This window comes from Macrobrachium rosenbergii, chromosome 5, assembly GCF_040412425.1.
Source record: "Macrobrachium rosenbergii isolate ZJJX-2024 chromosome 5, ASM4041242v1, whole genome shotgun sequence".
NCBI lineage: Eukaryota > Metazoa > Arthropoda > Malacostraca > Decapoda > Palaemonidae > Macrobrachium > Macrobrachium rosenbergii.
This window is the reverse complement of record NC_089745.1, coordinates 61,353,780-61,379,497: the sequence shown is the minus strand read 5'-3', so window position 1 is coordinate 61,379,497 and position 25,718 is coordinate 61,353,780. Positions and strand designations below refer to the sequence as shown.

The window sequence follows — 25,718 nt, the reverse complement described above, 5'->3', positions numbered from 1 at the left end:
CTTCCAGAAGATTCCAGAACAATTTTTGCTGTTGTGACCAAAAGTCTTATGGGAACCCTATGGGAAGCACTCTATAACTCTCTAAAGTGGTTTATAAAAGTGCGAATGGAAACATTGGAGGGCTCCAACAAGTCGCTCCCCAACGTGACTTTATTATTACATGCTAACCCCTTTTGTAAGGACCTGTTTGAGGAGTCTGTTTTGGCTCAACTTAATGAGCAAGCCTGTTAACAGAATTGTATGGTGTACGCTGTTATGGAGAAAGGGGAATTCAGGGAATTAAAAACCCAAAACTTCCCTTTACCCAACCCAAAAAAGGCTTGCTATGATAAAAAAATCATAGAAGCCTTCAGTCACCCCCAAAAGTTTTCCTCAAAAACAGGTAGGTGGTCAGAAGGGACAACTCCCTACAAAGGAACATCACCAACAACAGCAAGGACATCCTTTTCACAAGGTCTGAAAATCTTCTTATAGAGGAAAAGGAAAAGCAACACCTGGAATGCCTATCAAGGGCAAAGGCAGAGGAAGAGGTGGATACCAATAGGAATTGTATGGTCAGGGTCGACTTTGACAACACCACCGGCAATAAAAGCCTTGCCCTTGGGGACACAACATTGTTTTCAATGGGCTGGGATGTAAATGGTCTCATCCCCCCTCCCATCCTTTAAAGGGGTTCTTCCAAAAACCAAACCCTTCTCTGGAAAATTACATGCAGATGGCACTGTTAAAGGGAGCCATAGAAAAACATGCATATATTTGCCACCAGGCACATCTCTTCAGTGTCCCTAAAAAGGATTCCTCCAAACAAAGAGTGATCCTTGACGTATCAACATTGTTTGCCAAAAATTTCGGATGACTACCATTCCCTAAGTACGTTCAATCATTCCAAAAGGGACTTGGACACCTATAGATATGAAAGATGCATACTGGCACGTCCCTATCGCCGTTCCCTTCTGCCCCTTCCTAGGGTTCTGGAGTGGGAAAGATATGTACAAGTTCAAAGTCATGCCCTTTGGGCTAAACATTGCCCCAAGAATTTTTTGCAAAATTAGCAGTGGTAGTTGTTTGAGAACTCAGACAAGAAAGAATACAACTAATACCCTACCTAGACGATTGGTTAATCTGGGGGCCCATAAGAAAAGAGTGCTTGAAAAACCTAAGATCAGTGGTCAACAGACTACAGTCAAAAGGTTTTATAATAAGCTAAAAATTGTGAACAAATTCTGGCTATCGTATGCAAGAAAAAAGAGGAGAGACCAACCTCATCAAAAGAATCAAAAAGTTGGAGAGATACTTTGGCATAGGACCTGGAAGGAATCTCTGGCGAAACGGGTCATGCTGACTCCTCCATCTGTAAGAATGACAATACACACAGATGCCTTGTTGACAACAGGTTGGGAAGGACGTTGGGAGGATCGTCAGTGGCAGGTAGGTGGTCGGCTATTCCGAGGAATTATCATATCAGTTTCCTGGAGCTGATGGCTGTCTTTTTGTCTCTCAAAAAAACTCAAACCTCCAGAAGAGACACACATTTTGTTGGTTCAAGACAACATGACTGTAATGTCCTGCATCAGTAGGCCGGGATCACATTCACCTCCTCTCAATATGGTAGTATCAGTATGATAGTGCGAGCCATCCATTGGATGGCTCAAGCAATGAAGTGGTACTTGTCTGCAATTCAATTCACAGGGTCTTTCAACGTAATAGCGGACTCTTTATCAAGGAAAACAGCTGCCTCAACAGAGTGGGTGTAGGACAACCACTCTTTTCAAACAACAGCCAACATGCTTCCACAACCGGAAGTGGACCTGTTTGCCACATATGAGAGTCACAAACCCCCAGTATATATGTCTCCGAACTTGGACAGTCAGGCAACAGCAAGAGATGCCTTCCTACAAGATTGGAAAAAATGGAGGACGTTATACCTTTTTCCTCCAGTGAACCATATTTTGAAGGTTTTGAGCAAGCTTCCAACCTTCAAAGGAACAGCTTACTTAATAGACCCAAATTGGCCAAACAGGCATTGGTTCTTATTCTTCCAACAGCAGGCAAAGAGATCAGTTCTACTACAGTCTGCTGTTCTATCTCAGACAGTAGGAAGGAAAATCGTCTACACATCCTCCTTTCTGAGACGAGACCTTCACATGTTGGTTTTTTAAATATTGTCTACTGTGAAAATTACTCACCCAGTATTGCTAGGTCCCTAGTGCAAAACTACGGACATTGTCTATCCGACAATACCAGTTCGTATGGAAGATATGGTTAGATTATATCCACACTTAGAGCCCAGTTGAAATTTCTATGGAAAACTTATAAAATTTCTTTTATACCTTTATGAAGACAAGCACCTTGCTGGTACAACAATCATGCCATACAAGGCAGCATTAATGCATCTTGCTTGTGGATTCAGGATTGACTCTAATATAGAAATGTCACTTCCCTTCTCCAGTCTTTTGCACTACAAAGACCCGCTCCCAAAAGGCTTCCAATTACTTGGCCCCTGAACAAGGTGCTTAGACTTCTGTTAACCCCTCAATTCAGTGAACCCAATACAACCACAACTCACATGCTGCAAAAGGCGATCTTCTTGATTGTGTTAGCTTTAGGAGCTCGTATTAGTGAACTCGTATTAGACGGGGACAGTACATCGCGCAAACAGCTGATCATCAGTTATAATTGTCCCCTGGTCCATCATTCCTAGCCAAGAATGAGAGTCCTTTAAGAAGGCCATCCCTTATTTTGATAAGAAAACTCAGTTTAGCAGACAATTCATTATGCCCGGTTCAAGCACTTAAAGTTTATCTTAGGAGTAACGGCAAACATCCCAGATAGTCCGATTCTTCTACACCCTAGCACAAACAAACAACTCACTCTACAAGGGCTGAGAATAATTGTAGGGTCTCTCATTAAAAAGGCAAATCTACACTCCCTTCCTAGGTCATATGATATTAGGAAAGTAAGTACGTTGTTGTCCTTCAGAAATGTCTTTTTCGAAGTCTCTGAATGTACAGGGTGGTCATCAAAGACAGTATTTTTAAAACATTATTGTCACACGCTTGAACAAATTCGAGTACACTGTGTATCAGTAAGTGGCATGGTTAGTCCTAACCCTTAGGCGCTACAGCGGAAAACCAGGGGTCTTATCGATTGTGAGTTTGCCAACTATCACTGGGAGAAGGGCGACAGTAGTGCAACCAAACCCAGCATGCTTAGGTATGCCACTGTAGAACTGCATCCTAAAACATAAGTTCGTGTTCTTTGGTACCAAAACCTGAAGAGTATTTGGAGTAAAGAATGGGGCTTGAAATTTGTGGCTTGACCTCGGACCAAAAGAAGTGTTTTTACTTTGGGGTGTTGGGATTAAAAATTGAGAGCTTAAGCCTTTTCGTCACCTATCAATTGCTCTGTAAAGCTCCTTGAGGACGAAACAAGCAACTATGCTATCAAAAACCGTGTTTTGATGTAGGAAAAACCTATTTTTGGTAGTTGCTGTTGAGTTCTCAGAACTCTCCCATTTCCATGATGAAAAGGCATGGGATTTGGGTGAGGGATCATCCTGCATAGACCAACAGAGAGTAATAGTTGTTTGGTCTTTGTGTTGGTGCGTTGTCGGTGGTGTGGCGGGCGGCGCATGCAAACATTCTAGCAGGTGTTGGCGATGGAAGAACCTGGGTATACAGCCTCGCTGTAAGATTTGGGAAAGTTCCCCCCTTATCTTTGAGTCCCTTACATAGTCCATCATGTGTTACAGTATAGTGTTTATCACTACGACACGATACCTGGCCATGAGATCAGCTAAAAGAGAATTCTTTGAAATTAGTTTGGTTACCATGGACCTCTGGTAGACCATGGAAGGGTAACTACTTCAGGACACAACAGCGACTACCAAAAATTGGTTTTTCCTACATCAAAACCTGGTTTTTTTTTTAAGGACCCTTTCTCTAAAACTATCACTAATTCGCTTTTATTTCATAGAGCAACACTATTATTTATTCACTATTTAATGTATTTTTCATACAGTATTGTTTTCGTGACTAAATACAGATTTTTATGATAAAAATTATTTACAGTGTAATTATAACGTACTGCTGTACGTGTTAAGCTCATTCCTGGGTAGGCCCCAGAATGAGCATAACAGGTTTACGATTCTCTCTCTCTCTCTCTCTCTCTCTCTCTCTCTCTCTCTCTTAAGGGTGATGTGAGATGCATTTGAAATGACATTACTGGAAAGTGTTTTTGGATGATAGAGCATACTGTACAATATCTAAAATATTCGCTGATTATTTTATTCTTATTTTCCAGCCTGCTTTTATTGAAATGCACAAAGTTGTAGTTGTAGCATGAAAAATATAAAAAAAAATGAATTACAAAGTAACATCGTGTTTATCAATAAAACTGTACTGTACAAAAATAATTTATTTGTTTTGTACAGTATAGTTTTATATATAAACGTGATGTTACTTTGCCATTCATTTTTTCATATTTTTCATGCTATAATTACAACTTTTTGCATTAAAATAAAAGCAGGCTGGAAAATAAAATCAAAATCAGCGAATATTTTAGATATTGCACAGTATGCTCTATCATCCAAAAATCACTTTCCAGTAATGTAATTTCAAATGCATCTTACATTTTACCCTTAAAGAGAGAGAGAGAGAGAGAAACTGAAGCATGTCTACATTAAAGCCTAATACAGTAACACACACACTCACACTCTTACACTGTTTTGTTTATATTTTATGCTATAGTATTCTCGTTTATATTTTTACTGCATTTTCTCATTTTTTTTAACTTTTATAAACCAAATTATAAATGGAATCAAGTCTGTAGGGTACATCCATATGCACACAATCAATTCCATACTGTCGGTGACTTGGTACAGCCTGTTGGGTTTTGTCTTGCCTACATATGAAATAAGCATTTAAATATTTTTATGGTGATTGGAGATGAAATATTCTCTTGTTTACTGTTATGTGTGCTAATCATATTTAGAGTAAACATATAATAAAAACAGTACAGGCAGTCCCTGGTTAACGAGGGGGTTCCGTTCCCAGCCAAGCTCCGATAACCAAAAATTGTTGAGACCAGAACATCACAGTAATTATGGTAATAAATGGTGTTTATGACGCCTTAAGCACTGATTTGCACCGATAAACCACTTACCGATGCCAACAAACAGCTTACCGGCACTGAAAATTACTTACCGATGCCAATAAACCGCCTGCCGACCCTAATAAACTGCCTACCAACTCAGATAAACCGCTCACTGGTGCTGAAAATTGCTTACCAGTGCCGAAAATCTGGTTAATGACGTCGTTAGTCAAGTGTAGTAAAACCGAAATGCTGTTAACTGATTCCACCAATAAGCAGGGACAGCCTGTAAAGTAGCTCAAGCAAAGCAAAAAAATAAAAAAAAATTGTTGTGTACTTACATATGCACGTACTTATTCAAAGGTGTCGTGAACTTCTTGGAGTTTTAATTTTGTAATTTTAGGTTTGTGATACAGTAATTCATATTTCATTAAAGGATATGCACAGTACAGTACTGAGAGAGAGAGTGAACTGAAGTAGTTTACATTGGTAAACAAACGAATCTGTGGGAAACAGTTGTTTTGTGGTTGTGAGGGATTTTACTGATTTTACTTTAACTTAACGTGTTAGTTTACCTTTGCTTACCCATTTTACATTTATGTTAAAAAGATAATAATGATAATTACATTAATACATATGCTTCTTTTAGCAATAAAAAAATTATTTTCTTAATTCTTTTGGTAGTAGGCTGAATCTGAGAATCACTTTTTTTTGCCACAGGCGGGACATTTTTTTATACATATTATGATAATGTATCCATATAATAATACAGTATACATGGATTCTGGAAGTAAAATAACCATTACATTTATCTTAAATACAGCTGTAATAGCCTATTTGACTCTTGCAAATGGATACTATGAGTGTAACACCTGGGCTAGCCTAGATCTATAATTCACATACAGCTTACACATTTTTATCTCATGTATGGTAATATAATATGGTAACAACTGATGAGGAAGTTGCTGTATAAAAATACATTATTGGTCACAAAACCATGGTAGGCTGTGGGTATAGTGTAGGCTTGGCTACCGTATATGTATAGATTGTACTGTATACCCTAGTGTAGGCTAGGCTAATTTCAAGTTACATTTTTTTCAAGAACTGATGGGGTTTTTGTAACCTAACCCCATCGTAACTGGGGAAATACCTATATTCTTACTCGGTCTTGGCTTTTCCTTTGTTAATACTTTAGTTAGTACTGAGACTTCCTTTTTAGCCCTGCATTCCAACTCTCCTTTCAGTTCAGGAAAAGCATATTGAGATGTTAGAACAGGTGTAAACCTTATATTAGTCAGTTAAAGGTTAACTGAATTTAAGTTTGGAAGCCATTGTGGGTCCCCCCATAGTGTGCAATCATTTTTGCCTTTCCCTGTAAGAGGTAAGGTGTTGGTGCCCTCACCCATCTGTAGCCCGAGCATAGGACTGCCCTGCGACAGTGGAAAGAGTCCACTGCCAAGGAACTGGGTTGGTTCTTGGGGCAATGTGGTTCTGTGTCCTCTGTCACCTGCCTCATGTTTTTCACCCTCTGAGTCTCGATTGATGTGTTGGCGAAAGATTGTTCGGTAAAAGATAATCTTCGCAATGTATTCAACTTCTACCATCATTGGCACCTAGCATGGGGTTGTCAGCACCAATAGGACTAATTATATAGTATAGACATTGTTATGAATAATAATGTGTCAGTATTGAGTTGTGCTTATGCTGTTATTAATGTAAAAACAGTTAAATACTGTATCAATAAAATGTATTTTTTCAGTGCATATTTGAATATTTAATTTACTTTCTGTTAAAGTAAAATCCCTCAAAATCACAAAACAGTACTGTACATATCCTTTATTGAAATGTGAATTAATAAATCATAAGCATAAAAATACAAAATTACAACTCCAAGAAGTCCACGACGCCATGGAGTGAGTGTGTGCATATGTATGTACATGTTACAATGATTTACTAATTTTAGAATATCGATGTTAATGTAAACACAGCAAAATATCAATCAAATTTTATTTCACTTACAGAATCCATTTACTGTATACTGTATTATTATATTGATCTATTATCATCATAATATGTTTTAAAAAAAAAAGGAACATCCAACCATTTGTAAAATTTACGTTCGCAGAATCAGAATTAAGCTTACTACCGAAAGACATGGGAAAATAATTTTTTATTTGCTAAAAGAAATTAATATATTAATGAATTATTATTTTTAATTTTGTACATAAAAGCAAAACAGGTATGCAAAGGTAAACTAACATGCTTTATGTTAAAGTAAAATTCCTCAAAATCACAAAACAGCTGTTTCCCGATTCGTTTTACCGATGTAAACATACCTCAGTTCTCTCTCTCTCTCTCTCTCTCTCTCTCTCTCTCTCTCTCTCTCTCTCTCTCTCTCTCTCTCTCTCTCTCTCTCTCTCTCTCTCTCTCTCTCTCTCTCTCTCTCTCTCTCTCTCCCAGTACTGTACATACTGTTTAATGAAGTATGACACCATGGAATGAGTGCATGCATACGTATGTACGTTACAATTTTTTTCTTTGCTTGATTTACTGTACCGTTTTTATTACAAGTTTAGTTGTTTCTAAATATGACTAACACGCACAACAGGATAGACAAGAGAATACTTTATCACTTGATTGCATTTATGATTTTTTTTTCATTACATATTTAAATATTTAGGTACATACAGTACTAACTATACTACTGAATTCCCAATATTTCCGTATGTACTGTAAAAAGAAAATGGGACAGCTTGAATACTGTATGAGAGAAAATGGCTGTGTCTGAGTATAGGGGGAACTTGATTAGTTTTCACATGTAGCTGTAAGCCATATATTTTTAAGGGTAATGTTGTAAGATGACTTTGAAATGATAGTAGTGTTTTAGGATGATAATTTAAGGTATATTTGATGTAGCATGATAGTTTAAGGTATGTTTGGTGTTTCAACTATTAAAATAGGCAGTTATAAGCATTTTAGTTTAAGGTATATTTGGTGTTTGAACTATGAAAATAGGCCATTATAAGCAATTTTAGACAGGTACCAACTTGTTGCGGGTTTCAGGTTATCGTGGGAGGTTGTGGTCCCTAACCCCTGCGAATACTGGCGGTCAACTTTTTGGAAATACAGTTTTTCATAAATTTTCAAAGCTTGGTTTAAAAATGCAAGTTACTTTATTTATAAATACAGTACAGTAAGTTAATGGAAGTAAAGGTGCGGTTTCATCAGTTTCGGATATTTCATTTGCCTATTCCAAAAAGTTTTTCGGTGTGCACATATTTGTTTCTTTGAAATTTAGGTACACTAAATTCCAAAGAAAAAACTACGATACACAGGATATGGAAAAGTAACATTGTAACTGAAGCAATTATACTGATACACAAAACAAAAGTAGTTTATCATTATAAAATTAGCCGACTTAGAGAAATCACTACTGTACACTTGTTAATAGGAAAGATGAAGCCAGAAAATTCATGTAAAATTCTTTTCATTTATAGTAGAGCTCTTTGTAAGTAAGTCAAAGTTAATGTGAAAGTGAGCCAACTTTAAAGCTCTTAACTATTTAGTCACATGTTAAATAGTGGTTAGCATTAAACCTAAACAACTTAGAAGTAAAAATATGTATACAGTAATAAGTCATCTGAAAATTGTTTAGAAGTAAAAATGTATACAATATAAGAGGTCATCTAAAAACTGTGTAGAAACTAATTCCGAGAAGTAAAGCCATAATTATACTTACAAATAGCAATTACCTGTGTAGCTAGCATTTCAGGAGGCAAGAAGTTAGTGTGTGAAAATCAAATTTTATGACTTACAGACAAAAGGGGTAAAAGATATTAAAGGGCTATAAGATTGAAATTGGAGGAGTAAGTAAAAAAAATAAATTTGGAATTAGTTTAGCTAAATCTGACGATTACGTATTTTTGTAAACTGTCCGGGGATTCTTCTCAAGTGTTAACAACCTTGCAGAGGCATGAAAAGTTATGCAGGTGATTGATTGGCTCTGTAGATTCCAGATAGTTTGTGTACCTTGCTACTACCAGTGTTTTTTTTCCATTAAGGGGAGCGTTTGATAAAATCGTTTTTCGCTAATAACTCCCGTGTTTTTAATGAATCAGTTTCAAATTTTGTGCCTGGGTTTATTTTTGTATAGGGCAAAAGGACTGTAACCATAATTTTCGTCTTCCGCCCCCATTAGCTGGTAACCCCACCCCCAAAAATTTTTCAAAATGCATCTCCATAACTTCTGCAAACTAAGAGCTCAAATTTACGTGGTAGACAGATATTATATATTAGAACAAAGTAAGAGAGCGTTTTTTTTTTCAATTTTTTTTTTTTTTAATGAATATTTTTCGTTTTTGAAAAAACTTCGATTGATTTTTGGAAAAAATTCCCAAAAATTTTCGAGGACAAAATGAAAAAACTCTCTCTTTGTTTGTAGACAATTTATTTAGCTTTCATTTGCTTTTTGTTTCATTGAGATCGGTGCATTCGTTATGGAGGAGATGCAGTTTGAATGTCGATAACTTTAGTTTTGAGATATCGGCCTTCAAAGTTTTATAACGATATGAGGAGCGTTTGATGAAATCGTTTTTCGCTAATAACTCCCGTGTTTTTTAATGAATCAGTTTCAAATTTTGTGCCTGGGTTTATTTTTGTATAGGGCAAAGGACTGTAACCATAATTTTCGTCTTCCGCCCCCATTAGCTGGTAACCCCACCCCCCAAAATTTTTCAAAATGCATCTCCTCCATAACTTTTGCAAACTAAGAGCTCAAATTTACGTGGTAGACAGATATTATATATTAGAACAAAGTAAGGGAGCGTTTTTTTCAATTTTTTTTTTCTTTTTTTTATGAATATTTTTCGTTTTTGAAAAAACTTCGATTGATTTTTTGGAAAAAAATTCCCCAAAAATTTTCGAGGGACAAAATGAAAAAAACTCTCTATTTGTTTGTAGACAATTTATTTAGCTTTCGTTTGCTTTTTGTTTCATTGAGATCGGTGCATTCGTTATGGAGGAGGTGCAGTTTGAATGTCAATAACTTTAGTTTTGAGATATACGATATTTTTTGCTTCTCTGTGTATTTATTTGCTTGTTGTTACACAGTTTGATGTTTTTATGACATATTTGAAAAGCCAAAATATATAACAATAGACTTGCAAAGTAATATAACTTCGCTAAATGAAGCTAGATGAAGCGAGTGTCAAAACACGCTCAGGTTGGGCAGCGACGTTTTACTTAGTCAAGCTCTGAGCTGCTACTGACTGACTGTCTGACATCACTGCCTGCCCTGGGGATTCCTGGCTTTCGCTGATGCATACTAGGTCCACAGAGTTGCCATATAACGCATTTAGATATTATTATTTCATAGCTAAAAGGAAATTACTACCGATATACTGACATTATCATTACATTATACTGAAAAATGTAATTTTTCTATGATAGGGTTACTGTTTTGTTTATAACTCCTAAACTATGGCGAATTTTTTAATAAAACTTTCTGAGAAGATAGTCAGGATATGTATGATGCCATATATAAAATATCTCAGAAAATTTTGATTTTTCGATTTTTTCAAAACGCTCCCCCTTAAATGCATTTTCTGGTGACATTTATTAAAAGACAATGAATGTTGCCATACGTAAGTGATAGGGTTGTGATGAAACAAAAATTAAGTTCTCCATATTAGCCATGAATATTTTGCAGGAAAGGATGTAAGTGTAAAATTTTTTATGTCTTTTAGGCATTATATTAGTTGGTGATACTACAGTATTGTCTTTTGATAAAAAAAAGTATTTGGATTATACGGTTGAACCATATTTGAAACATTATTTATACTTGTTTATTATAAAATCATGCTTTCTGTGATAGGTTAACTGGGAATAAACATTCACTTTGTAGAAGTATTTGGCTCGGAAGTACAGGAATGTTACTGTGCAGTTTTTACTCATTCTAAATATTGTGTAAGAATTATTAAATCAAGATCACACTCCCTTCACCTAGCAACATTAGCGTGTTGTTTTTAGAATACATTGTAAGAAAGCTATAGTTAGTTTTTCAAGTCATGCATTTTCATTGTTAGGGAGGCTTCTACCATGACTGGGTGTTATAGTCTCCGTAATCAGTTTTAAGGGAGCTAGTGTAAATACAGCATTGAAGCTTAGATTAAATCAATATAAAATGAATTGTTTTTACTTTACCAAAAAATTGATTTTTCTGTAGATTTTACACTGAAGAGGACATCTCAAGATATGTACTTTTTTTTTTATTGATATTGTACCCAGTGTCTCAAGTTCTTCAGTTTTGCAACCTATTTACCACAGTCAAAGGTTAATAATTGGATGAATTGTACTGCAACGTGGCATTTAAGTTTTGTTGCATAGAAACTTGTATGTTGTAATAAACTGATTTTATTTGCATATAGGTTTCATTAATTATAGTATTGTTGCTGAAAGTGAAAGTTTTGTTATTTTATTGTGGGATAGAGTGCTATGTTAGTTTTATGCTTAAGTTATGCTGAAAGGGTATTTTATTCCTTTGCATCTCTTTTTCTTTTGATTTTTCTTATCTGTCATAGTACTGTATACTTCTAGTGAATCTGATTTTTCCATCTATTCTTGTTTGCATTTTATGGGACTTAGTAACACAGGCTCTTTTTTGCATCCTTGGGCCTTTCCATGACTTGGTACCAATCATTGGCTTTCACAGGGTGGTGCAGTCAATGGGGATGTCCGCGCACACAGCTCACCTGTTTTTCTGGTTAGTATTATACTTGCTTCATATTTGCACAGGTTTTGTCTGTACTTTTATGCTTCTTGTTAGGGTGTGCTTTCAACATTCTTATACTTGTAGTTTCAACTGTTTACTAATGTTTGAGCAGTGAAGCACATTAGACAGACCTTGTTCTCATGTATGTGGAGTAGACTTTGGAAGTGTTTGATTGATTATTATGAATATTCTTTCAGTATCTGAATGTCATGTTTGAAAGGCCTTTTTTTTTTTTTTTTTTTAAATATATGGTAAGCTTTTGAGACATTTACTGCCTGCACTTCAAGCCCCATGTTGTAGATGGAGATTATGAAAGCAAGTAGTTAAATCTTATTTTTACTGTTTGGATTTATACATAGAGTTCTAGCTAATATTTGCTTGGACAAGAAAATTATTTTTATTACTCTCCACACAATTGGATGGCTTACCTCATCACTAGTAGAATTTAAATAACGGAGCCATACATTTGAGGTGAACATCTTGCGTCAAGCGCTTTTACAATCATGATGTACTGATAACCTTTAACACTAAGTTTAAACCCTAAGACATTCTGAAAAAGAGGAGTGCATATGTACTTTAAATATAGCGGTGTGGCAGTTGTGGCAAGTGGGATAAATAAACCAAGGAATATAAGAAATCAAATTCAGCGCTAACCGTTATGACTCCCTGTCATCACTGATAATTGGCTAAGCCAGTTAGTGCTGAAAAAGATGGTGAATTTGTCATTCATAGCACTACAACAAGTTTTTTGGAAAACTACCCAACCATCAAGAAAACTTGAAACATAAGGGTGAGATTAAAGAGGAATCACAGTGCAAATATGTGACATTAGATGCCCTAAAAAAATTGATAGAAATTCAAGTTTTATTGGTAAAGCTCTTTGCTGAGAATGGGGTCATATTTCAAAAAAGGGGATCATAGACTATATCAAAGCCACCTAATTTGAGAAGTTGCTTATATTATATATACAGTACTAGATGTATTGAAAAAACCATTTAATAACTCAGAATGCGCTTACTATGGATGAAGTCATTACACCACTTGTTGGAACTGTGGAATGTAAAACCATCATACAAGGGTACAAAAAAATATTTTTTTAAACTCATTAATTGTTGTAAAATAGCCATGAAATGTGTGTGGAGGAGGGCACTGGAGTTTGATTGATGGGTCTGTGGAAAAACTAGTTTTTATTTTAAAAACAGTTTATTAATACTAACCCATTAATTATAATGTTTGAGTCAACATTCAGGAGGGAGGACAAAGTAGATGAAGCCTACTAAGGAAAACCTCTCTGCTGGAAGTCCAGTCTGAGAAGACTGATTAACCCTTAAACGCCTACCGGACGTATCATACGTCGACTAAAATTGTCTGTTGGGTGCCAAGTGGGCGTACCGTTACGTCGACTACAAAAAATTTCAACCTTCAGTCAATTTGACTCGACCGAAATGGTCGAAAAATGCAATTGTAAGCTAAAACTCTTACATTCTAGTAATATTCAATCATTTACCTTCATTTTGCAACAAATTGGAAGTCTCTAGCACAATATTTCGATTTATGGTGAATTTTTTGAAAAACTTTTTCCTTACGTCTGCGCGGTAACTCGGCCGAAAATTTCAGAAATTCTTTCGTCATTTTGTCGTAATTTTTGCACTGTTTTATATTAGCCGTTACATGAAGTTTTATATATGAAAATGTGCTCAATTTCATGTAAAATACAACAAAATACAACCCATGGTTGTAGCTTTTATCAGTTTGGAAATATTTTCTTATAAATCTTGATAACTGCCAAAATTTCAACCTTCGGTCAAATTTGACTCGACCGAAATGGTCAAAAAACGCAATTGTAAGCTAAAACTCTTACATTCTAGTAATATTCAATCATTTACCTTCATTTTGCAACAAATTAGAAGTCTCTAGCACAATATTTCGATTTATGATGAATTTTTGAAAAAAACTTTTTCCTTACGTCCGCACCAGAAATTCTTTCGTCACTTTGTCGTAATGTTTGCACCATTTTATATTAGTCATTACATAAAGTTTTATATATGGAAATGCGCAATTTCATGTAGAATACAACAGGAAGTAACTCATTGTTGTAGCTTTTATCAGTTTTGAAATATTTTCATATAAATCACGATAACTGCCAAAATTTCAACCTTCGGTCAACTTTAACTCTACCAAAATGGTAAAAAAACGCAATTATAAGCTAAAACTCGTACATTCTAGTAATATTCAATCATGTACCTTCGTTTTGCAACAAACTGGAAGTCTCTAGCACAATATTTCAATTTATGGTGAATTTCTGAAAAAAAAACTTTTTCCCTACGCTCTGCGGCGCAGTAACTTTCGGCCGAACATCTCAGAAATTCTTTCGTCACGTTGTCGTAATGTTTGCATCGTTTTACATTAGTCGTTACATAAACTTTTATATATGAAAATGTGTGCAATTTCATGTAGAATACAACAGAAAATAATTCATGGTTGTAGCTTTTATCAGTTTTGAAATATTTTCACATAAATCACGATAACTGCCAAAATTTCAACCTTCGGTCAACTTTAACTCGACCGAAATGGTCGAAAAACGCAATTGTAAGCTAAAACTCTTACATTCTAGTAATATTCAATCATTTACCTTTATTTTGCAATAAATTGGAAGTCTCTAGCACAATATTTTGATTTATGGTGAATTTTTTTGAAAAAACATTTTCCTTACGTCCATACGGTAACTCTGCGAACATCTCAGAAATTCTTTCGTTACTTTGTCATAATGTTTGCACCGTTTTATATTAGTCGTTACATAAACTTTTTATATGAAAATGTGCACAATTTCATGTAGAATACAACAGAAAATAACTCATGGTTGTAGCTTTTATCAGTTTTGAAATATTTTCATATAAATTACGATAAATAGAAAAAATTCGACCTTCGGTCAACTTTAACTCGACCGAAATGGTCGAAAACTGCAATTGTAAGCTAAAACACTTACAGTCTAGTAATATTCAATCAATTGGCTTCATTTTTCAACAAATGGGAAGTCTCTAGCACAATATTTCGATTTATGGTGAATTTTTGAAAAAACTTTTTTACGTCCATATATTCTGGATTCATGCATCATATTGTGATAATATTTTCTCTGTGTTGCTTTGATTGTTTTACAATTTGTTATATACCAAAATCATCGCAATTTAGTGTACAATACAAAGAAAAAAAAAAAATAATCCGTTAGCTTTAACGTTTTGCTCACAGCGATTTGTATAAAATTATATATGAAATTTTTTTTTGCGCTGTCATATATTTGCAATATTTATATATGATAATGATATTTTTTTTTCATTTCTGATGGTTGCATACTAAACTTCAGGCAGTGACAAAAAAAGGAGCCAAAATGAACTCTTAATCTTAAAAACTAAAGCGTGGTGTGATTTTTTGAAAAAACTTTTTCTGCTTCGCGCTAACTCCCGACGCCGCGGCATACGGGAGACGTTTTTGTAAATAGAGGCTCGGCGTTTAAGGGTTAATGGGGGAGTTAGCAAAGTCAGAAAGGAGTACAGCGCTTCTCTGACAAATGAGTTTGCATTGGAAGAATCTCCTGAAGATAGTCACTTCCAAGTAATGGGTCTGCAGTGGAAGAAGAATCCAGTGAAGGACACTTGCCAAGCATGAGGTATAAAGTTTGGTACACAAGTGCCAGACAGCTAAGGAGTGAATCATGAAGATGAAGATGAGTGATTTAACCCATTCCCACTGAAAGTATATGGCCTTCTGCAATATTGGGAGTCAGTACAGGTACTTAAAAATCTAGTCCCTTAAGAGTGACATCAAAAAGATAGAATTTGTCAAATTGTTTTCACAATGCAAGATGCCCAGCCTAAGGATGCAGAGTGCTGCAAATTGTACTTAAAAGCCAGAGAGGAGTAAATGGGCATGGACTTCATGGGCTCTGAATTTTGAGAGAGGAAAGGTCCTCTAGTAATGACAGAATAAGCCTAAATGAATATTTATTGTAACCACTAACACATGAAAACCTTGGATGCAGTCAATCCTGATAGTTTATGTGCAGAAAAAGACAAGAGGTAGAAGAATGAAGAAGGCTGTCCTCAGAAGCTATGGAAGGCACAGCAGGAATAGAAAAGGTACAAAAAAAGAAAACCATCTCCACAAGAGAATGAGCCCTGGCTACAAACTCCTGGGCAAAAGGGGAGGCCAACTCAGGACTATTGATAAAGTAGAAAACTTCTTAAAGAGCATGAAGTTTGCTAATATGCTTAGAACAAGGTTCTAAGTGTCAAATCTAAAAGACATATTCAAAAGGGATTGTAAGTTGATCTGATAAGGCTGCTCAGAACCAACAGGGCCCATCATGAAAGTTTGACAAAAACTTGAGGGATATTCCTATGTGAAGTGGCAGAAAAGGATGAAAATAATTCTGTGAACCTTAATAGCCAAGAAAGAGAGCTATCTGTCATTTCTTAAATGGATGAAAACATCTGCTAGGACCACAGTAGTAACTTTGAAGGAATGAGAACTCTGTTGGTCACACCAAGCTACAAATCTTGCCCATGTTGCCTTATTAAAGAGTTGTGGGGAGGATCTGCAGGTTGTGTCAGTAGCAGCCACAGAGACCTCTGAATAAACTATCTTTCTAAGACTAAGCTTGAGAACTGCCATGCATAAAGATGTAGTAAAAATGAAGATGAGGATGAAACCTTGGGAATTGAGGTTATTTCAGAAGAAACCTCCAATTGGGAAGAGATAGAGAAAATCTGCAATGAGTTCCAGATGGCCTGGAAACCACTTATTGAGGCCAAAATAGAGCAGTGAGCATCATTCAAGAGCTCACAGATTTAGAGCTTCACCAGTATCTGTTTGAACAAGCTGAACTAAGCCAACTTGTAGGTGCCCAGGCTGTTCCTTGTGTGAAAGCAATACATCCACTGCCCCAGCTGCAGAGAACAGTGGAAGGAAGTCTGACTTATAATGCCACAAGGCCTTGCAAATGTCCAGGTGAAGAGACCTCCATGCTGTGAGAACCTAATGTACCCTGCTGAGATTATGCTGTTACATTGCGCTCTCCCGGAACTAACCGAGGTATGCTGGTGACGTACCTCTTTGCGTAAATGAAACTGTCCATGTCCAGGAGGTAGTGTAAAGCTGACCTTGTTCCTCCTGAGTTCTGTAGTATGTTAGGGTAATGGTGCTGTTGGCTATGACTCCTCTACAGCAACTCAAGAAATCTGTTGTGAATACTGTACTTATAGTTCTAAGAAGGATGCCTGAAAATCGAGTTTGTTCCATGTACTAGACCCCTTGAACTTGAGAATCCCAGCATTGAGGCACCTTAAAGCATGTTAAGATCTGGGTCCTGAGGAACAAGTAGTTAGCAGAGTTTGAAGGGAGTGAATATAGTAGTGGATATGCAGAACCAGTTGCTTCAGATAAACCAGGTGGCCAGTCATCATCTGCCAAGATGATGACTGGCTGAAGAAGGAACTACATAATTGAGGGTAATGCCGTGTTGTCCAAGAACATTTTAGGTGAACTGCCTGGGTGGATGGCAGTAGATCTTACCTGTTCAGGTTGACCTACAGACCCATAGACTGGCACAAGCCCAGAAAAAGCTGGAGGTGACGGTAATTCCTCCTCAAAAGAAGCCAGAGTCAACCAGTTCTCCATTTAATGGTGAAGATGCATACCTAGATGATGCTCTCAGGAGGCTATTGGGAGAGAACCTGAGGGGCAGTACACATACCACACATACCAAAACTAACTACAAAAGTACATGTCCCTCTGGTGAATGGGTGCTAGGATGTCCTCTCAGTGAATAAACCTCTGTACAGACATTACACTCTTCATTTGAAAGGGTTCAGAAGAAACTTATTGGGTTGGCTGAAGTTGATGATTGATCTCCATCAGTCATTGAAAAGCATTGCAGTCATGTCATGTGGAGGAAGCTGTCCCTTAGATAATGACACCAGTACTGGTTGCTGCAAAAATTGTCTCCCAGTGCCTGAACCAATTCCTCTGGGAAAAGGACAGGAGCCATTGGTATGAGACACATAGTGAGTGTAACTGGAAGGATTGTATGATACTGTTTTTCATTTCTCCACTAAGACATTGGTGAGCAGACATTACATATAGCATGTGTTCAGCTCTGATTTACAACCAAGAGAAAGAAAGAATCAACAAACTCTTCCTGCTTTCTTAGTACAGTAGTAGGAGAACTTATTGACAGAATTGGCCTGGTAGGACCAAGGATTCAAGGAAGAATAATTTTATGGAGGAATATGTATCAAATCTCTCTAATAATACTCCCATACAAAAAATATGGGAAAAATTCAGGAATATAAATGGTACCCATGTTAAACCTCCTAGACATATTATATTAAAAGATGGGAAAAAGAATATTCATTCAAAAAGAAATAAATAATGTAATAGGAGAAAACTTACCAACTGTAAGTAATGATAAAAATTTAGAATGACACTTCCACACAAAGAAAAATAATATAGATTAAGAACAATAAATTTTGAAACAACAAAAGATATATGTTATAAAAAAATTCTGTATGGAATAGTTAAAATTTGATCTCTTGAACAGCAATAAATCTGCTCCTGGCAGTAACAGTATTTGTTTTGAAATGATCAGCCATTTAGCACCTTTGGCAAAGTCATACCTATTACAGTTTTATAATTGTTTATGGCTTCAAAATTTATTTCCAGATGAATGATAAAATGCCATGATGATACCTATCCCCAAACCAGGAAAGGATCCCAGTAATGTAAATAACTACAGAACAATTTCTTTGACAAGTTTCTTATGCAAATTGATAGGGAAAACGGTAAACACTCAACTTACATGGCACATTCAAGAAAATAAAATTTCAACTCTCACTCAATTCGGGTCAGTGTAATAGATCTACTGTACATTAGATTCTCTAAGTTAGAAGACCATATACATGGAAGATTTAAAGGAAACAAAATTACTGTACTGTGGCAGCCTCTTTTGACGTTGATAAGGCATATGATATTACATGGAGGTGTGCAGTATTACAAACATATAAAAAGAGCATCCTTGGCCATTTACCTAAATTTATCCAAAACTTTTTGACAGATTACACTTTTCAGGTGAGAATTAGTGATATTTTGTCAATAACATTTCCGCTTGAAAATGGTGTTCCAAAGGGGAATTTCCTTAGTGGCACACTGTTAACTTTAGCAATAAATGATATAAGTAACAATTTACACATTTACCAAATGGAATTAAAAGTAAACCCTGTATGGATGATTTTGCCATATATTATTCAACATCTCGCATAAAACATGCAGAATGAATCATTAATAAAACCATAATGAAAATAGGTGAAGGCCTATCTGTGGGCTTCAGATTTTCCATAGATACAACTCAAGCAGTAATGTTTTATAAAAAAAAAATTGTGGAAAAAGATGAACAAATAGATGTAAAAATCAGAAATCACAGTACTGTACATACGTATACCAATCGGCCAAACAGCAAAATTTTAGGAAAAGTATTTGATACTCACTTGAATTAAAAAGCCCACAAAACATACATAAAATCAAAATGTAAAAGAGCATTAAATATAATTAAAAAACTATCCATCATTACTTGGGGAGTTGATAGACATACCCTTGCTACAATACTAAATAAAGCAACAGTGTTGTCTATCACTGATTATGGAAGTGAAATATATGGCTCAGCATCATATGCAACATTGGAAATGTTAGATCCACTTCACATTGAAGGCCTTAGAAAATGTTGAGGAGCCTTTAGATCATCACCAACTTCATCTTACAAGTTGAGTGTTGTGAACCATCACTGCCTCTCCATAGAGAATTAATAACAATGAAAAGTGCCCTATGAATTCAGATAAGTGGTTCACCAACAAAAAAATTATTTTAATTGAGAGATGTACAGTATTTATAAACAATCATTCACCACCTTTCCCAGTTAGAGCTAAAAGATGGTTTGACTCACTGAAAATAAATATACAGTTACCTCCAGTAGTAAAGCTACCTCCTCCTTGACTGTGAATAAAATAAGGATGTGCACACACACTTAAAGTATTTATCAAAAATTTATTCATATATCCCCAGAACACCATAGACAACATACAGTAGAACATATAAGCCAAAAAGGTCCATGTTATGCAATATACTGTACATAGACTGATCTAAATCACAGTACGGAGTGGGTATACAACAGTATCCCAAGACAAAACGTATCAATTCTCTCTACCTGATAATGCCTACAGTATTCACAACATGGTTTTGTGCAGTTGGATTAGCCATAGAAATAATTAAAGAAACATAATACAGTAATTATGTGTTTCAAATAAGTAACTTACTAAGTACAGTAATTACATACCTAATAGTTTCACTCACACAGCAGCTTAAATTAAAAAATCGTGGTAGCGCTTCGATTGTTTAGTGTAGGTGATTTGTCCCACCCACTAAATTTCTAGTGGCCTTCAAACTTGATAGCTTTCAGGATCAGTTTGATTAATATCATGTCTGATTCAAGTTCATCAATTTTTCACTACTGTAGCGAAGTTGCAACCAAGATTAAATGTCTTATTCACTTTTGTTTGGCAGAGAACTAAAAGTGTAAGGTCAGAAATATAGTAAGGAGTGATTTTGTGCTGAATGTTATGGTTGGGATGAGCTATAAGAAGAGAAGATGTTCTCGAGAGCCAAGATTCATGCTCCGAGCACCCAGCACAATCTCCTGAGCTGCCAGCTACAGAGCACTCAGTGCCTGTTTTCAGCCCTCCTACATTTATCCACTTTTCCCTCACTTGGCTTCCTGCTTCCATCCCATCCCATTGCTGGACTTGAGTCTGGATTAACAGGAAATTAACCTTGTAACAGTGAAAGTGTTGGGCCAGTGGAGGAGGTGACTATCCAGCCCGCCAGCTCTCCTAGACCTAAGTGACTGTCAGACTCCCCTAAACCTGGGAGGAGGCATACTGAAAGTCCAGTGGAGGCTGGTGGGAGGTCTCCCGGGTAGTTGCCCCCAATCGAGCCTGTTGTATATTCCCAGGTTTTACAGACAGCCACTGAAAAGGCATCTCTCTGGATTTGGTGGAGGAGGTGGCTATCCGGCCCGTTGGATCTCTTGGACCTAAAGTCCCTGCCATACTCCCCTAAACCTGGGAGGAGACATACTGGTGGCCCAGGGGAGTCCGAAGGGGTTTGTCCCTGGATAGTTCCCCCCAGTCAAGCCTGTAGCACATTTCCCAGGTATCGGCGGACAGCCACTGGAAAGGTGTCTTGATAGATGTGTGATTTTTTTTATCATTCTTCTAATTGACCTTTTGAATAGAAAAACCATTGCAAGAGCCCTCTTTTTGGATATCAGTCTCAACTCTGATTTTTTGGGCTTTTTTGTTTACCAAGAAAATTGCAGCTGCTTTCAGATGGTCCACAAGATTCTAACCCTTTTTCTTCTTGCTCGGAACATTAGTGGATGAATCTAATGGGGACTCTGTCGTCCACTGAGATGTTAGTCAAGCTAGGCAGAATTCATATGAGAGTTTTGCATCTTGCTCCTGTTATCATCCAGTTCCGAGGATTCCAGCACAAACAGAAAGCGCCATGATGTTTTTTGACTCTTCATGGCCGCCGAAGAAGCACGCAGGTAACGGTCACCATTGTACGCTTCCTGCCCCTCGATGTGGGACCACCTTGACGTGGTGAGGGGGCTCTTGAACCCCAGAAATTTGTTCCTGGGTTTGAGTCCAAGAGCCTCATATATTATATATCTTTGGACTAATTTTATGGAATTTTCTACTTTTGGTCAAATTTATTGGACCTGATAAATAGGAAAAGATATCATAGCTGGGATTTGGGTTTATATTTGAAGCAAAATAGTGGGAACTGTGGTAGGACCATCAACTACCCAATAATGTTCGGACCTGAGAGATATCAGATTGATATCTCAAAGGCGGAACTGTTCTTTAGGGCTGGACCACGGATTCCAGGGGTGTCTGGTTCTGGGGATAGGACTCTCAAGCATTCTAGCCAGTTTGCCCATAATGTGATTAGGGTGGGGATGATAGTATTCTCGTAATACCTTCAGTCCTAGCAAGCGGGTCTGGCTTACACCTGGGCCACTCTAATCATGTTTTGTCATCCCTTATGGGGTAGGGTAGGGACGCGGACATTTGGGAGTCGGCTCTCACATGTGCCATTGGTGGAAGAATAAACATAATGAAAGGTTAATGGCTGAAAGAAGAGGAATAAAGAAATTCATTTCTCGCTAAATGAAAGGTTAATGATATCTTTTAAAGAGCTTTAATCAGGTTTAATTTTTACCTTTTTTTTTTAATTTTTCCTTTTTTTTTTTTACTTCAAATCTTTATGACAAGTAGAAACAAAGATTCTAGTACCCCTGGGCCCTTTAATGGTACTGCCTCGGCACAGTTAACGACTGCTGGAACCTCCTCCTCTGACAACCTTTGCTTAGAAAAATCCAAGAAACATTTTAGTTTATTTACACTGGAACCCTATGCTCCAGTACAGAGCAAACCAAAAAAATTAAATATCATCTTGACCCAACCTTGACTCACTTCGACTCCCTCTTTGGGAGTGTAAGTTGGTCAAGGTTTCTAACCTTAGAAACTGACCAAAAAACATCAGCATTCAAGGTGGAAAATTATTTATTGAGCAGACATTCTGTGACTGAAATGTTGTTTAGACAGATAAAAGAAAAGTCATGGCGTATAGAAGCCACAACAAAACGTCAGTCTGAAGATTATTTATCAATAAAAAATATAGTTAACATAAATATAAAAATAAAAAAACATGATACAGGCAGTCCCTGGTTTACGACGGGGGTTCCGTTCTTACGCCGCGTCGTAAGCAGAAAATCGTCGTACACCGAAAAATCGTTGAAAATCGTCAAAAATCCTAAGAAAACCTTACTTTTAATGCTCTGGGTGTATTAAAAATTATGTAAACTGCATTTTTATTGAGTTTTCATAAAAAAACAAAATTTTGATTATTCTGCCATTTTGGAGCCATATTTCTTCCGTTGGATCGGCATATGATGCATCGTAACCCTGGAACATGCGTCGTAAACCGGGAAATAATTTTTGATGAATATATCTGAAAAGAGTCATAACCTCGGAATGTTGTAAGCCTGACCCGTCATAAACCGGGGACTGCCTGTACTATGAACAGTATTCAGGGTACCATTGTACAGTACTTCCTGAGAATAATAACAAGCCAGTTGAAAAGAATATACTATTAGACTCACTTAAAAAGAGATACTCAAAAGTACAGGATTGTGAACTATGTGATCTGCCAAGTAAACAGATAAATAAACAAATACAGTATTAAAAATCACAAAAAATAAAATTTGAAGGTCAAGATATACCTCAGAAAATAAAAATTTTAGGCCAAACCAGAGAAGTAAGACCATGTGTCCCAAAGCTGCTACAGTGTCAAAATTGTAGTAAATATGGACGTGAAAGAATAATGTTGAAATGAACCTCTGTGCGCGTATTGTGGATCTGAAGAACATGCCACACAATGGAAGTGCATTAAACCAAAGTGTTTAAATTGTGGGCAAGACCATCATGCAAGGTCCAAAGAGTATATGTACTATATATACAATACAGAGCTAAAAATATTACAAGAAAGAACTGGAATGTCTGTAAAAGAAGCTAAATTAGAATAGAAAGTGAGAGGAATTCAAGATCCATCTAAGAAACATACATATTCTTCAGTAACAAAAACCAATGATAAAAAAAAATGCATACAGATAGAAATAATAGAGCACAGAAAAGTAAATCTCAAGAAGAAATTAATGCTCTAGAAATAAAAACTAAAATGGTAAAGAATAAACAGGTACAAATAGAATGAATAATATTTTATCCAATTCATTTGAGATATTATTGCAAATGGGAAGACAGGAGGATGCTACTACAGTAGTAACAGAAAGGTTATGATGGACCGGAAATTAAAGATAAAAAAAAAAAGGCCTTTGGAGAGAACACCACCCAAAGCGAACAAACCAACTATTATTAGAGAAATGTCAGTTAAACCAAAGATAAAGGTTATGAGGAAAGAACAAAAACAAAAGCAAGCTAATAATATACCTTTATCTCCTAAAACAATAGTTAAACCTATGAAGGCGGATATCCAAAACACTTTAGAAGTGAAAGAGAACTGTACCATAGATAACAATGATTATGTCAAGGGAGAAGAGATTACTCCATCTCCAGTACAAGAACAAATGAAAAAAGAAATTACATGATAATACATGTGGATGTAATGATTGTTTCATTGAATTACACGATAATATCAAAACATAATAAAAGATGGCTTAACAAACATTATAAGAAATTTTATGTAGTATAGAAAAAAAGAAATCAAGGATTTGAGTACCCATGAAAAAGGTTGCATGTACATCAAGCACTTAGTATATTATAAAGAAAAGCAAATGAATGTCGTGAGTAAATTATTACAAAAAATCCAAGTTGATAATACAAAAAAGAAAGTAAAACTTGACTGCTATAACATATTTCAGTAGCTATATTATACAAAGGAATGTAAATGGTCTACAGTCAAGACTACAACTGGGAGAAATATAAAGATTACTAAAAGAATACGAACCAGTGATATTACTGTATGTTTACAGCATGTCAACAAAACAATATCAACATTAGGTAAATATACCTTAGCATCTACACCTAGAGAGGAAGAAGGGAATTTAGGTACTGTTATTTATATGTACATAACAAAGTATGTTATGACAAAGTACCTGTAAGCTTTAATGACCTGCAAATATCGAGTATCAGAATTCGAATAAAAATGATAATTATGTAATTTATATAATTTATACAATCAACCCAATAAAAATTACGACATTAACTCCTCCGGGGGTTTTCCTCTCTTGGCTTGGAGTGCGCCCACTTCCGAACAGTTCATAACCTTCCCATTTTGTTCAAACATGATCGCTTCGGAATGTTCCGTTGACTCTGTTTTTATGTCTATGAGTTTTGTCCTGTTAGCCCGGTTTTCTCTCCGGTTTTCTCCGGGGGTTTTCCTGGTCTGACTAGGCTAGTCGCTGCTACGGTACTCTGCTCCGGCATCCGTTCCAGCATGCCCTTTTCTCATACGTTTTTGGCTGGTTTTGTCAAGTGCAGGAATGCTCCGCTATCCTGCAACAAACCAGCGATCAGTTCCCATTCTGGTGCGCAGTCTGTTTTGGATTTATAGTTTGGCACGGAAGGTTATGAAGTACGCTATGCTCTCCCGAGCAGACTTCTTGATGAACCCGTAGGTTTTATATATACCTGTCGGTTTTGTCTCCGCCAAACTCCGCCTCATGTGACTTATTCTTGGCTCGGAAGGTTGTAAAGTACGCTATGCTCTCTCCGAGCAGGCTACTTGATGAATCCGTAGGTTTTATTTACATCAGTCGGTTTTATTTCCGCCAAACGCCGCCTCATTTGGCTTATTATTAGTCGTTTGGCACCCGGCAGATTATTGCGTTATGCGCTATGCTCTCCCGAGCAGGCTACCTGATGAATCCGTGGTTTCATATACACCTGTCAGTTTTACCTCCGTCAAGCTCCGCCTCATGTGGCTTATTAATAGTCGCTCTTTCGGCGATAAATCGGTAGGTTTCACATATACGCCTATCGATTTCCCTCCTCCAAACTCCGTCTCCGGGAGAGATTCTCGTTAAATCGGTAGGTTTCATATAAACCTATCGGTTCTCCGCCTCTTGTGGCTTATTAATAGTTAATCTTTCGGTGTTTGGGCTCTCTCCGGGCGAGATTCTCGGTGGATCGGTAGGTTTCATATACGCCTATCGATTTCCTCCGCCAAACTC

The 25,718-nt window shown here is 36.6% G+C and overlaps 1 protein-coding gene across 1 annotated transcript in view; it reads left to right on the top strand.

The window, feature by feature from the left end:
- LOC136838944 (FHIP family protein GI14169-like) overlaps positions 1-25,718 on the top strand; it is a 152,156-nt gene that overhangs the window by 65,502 nt on the left and 60,936 nt on the right. The window contains exon 8 of the mRNA XM_067104639.1: positions 11,801-11,851. Within this exon, the coding sequence (XP_066960740.1) occupies positions 11,801-11,851 (51 nt within the window). The remainder of the gene's footprint in view (positions 1-11,800; positions 11,852-25,718) is intronic.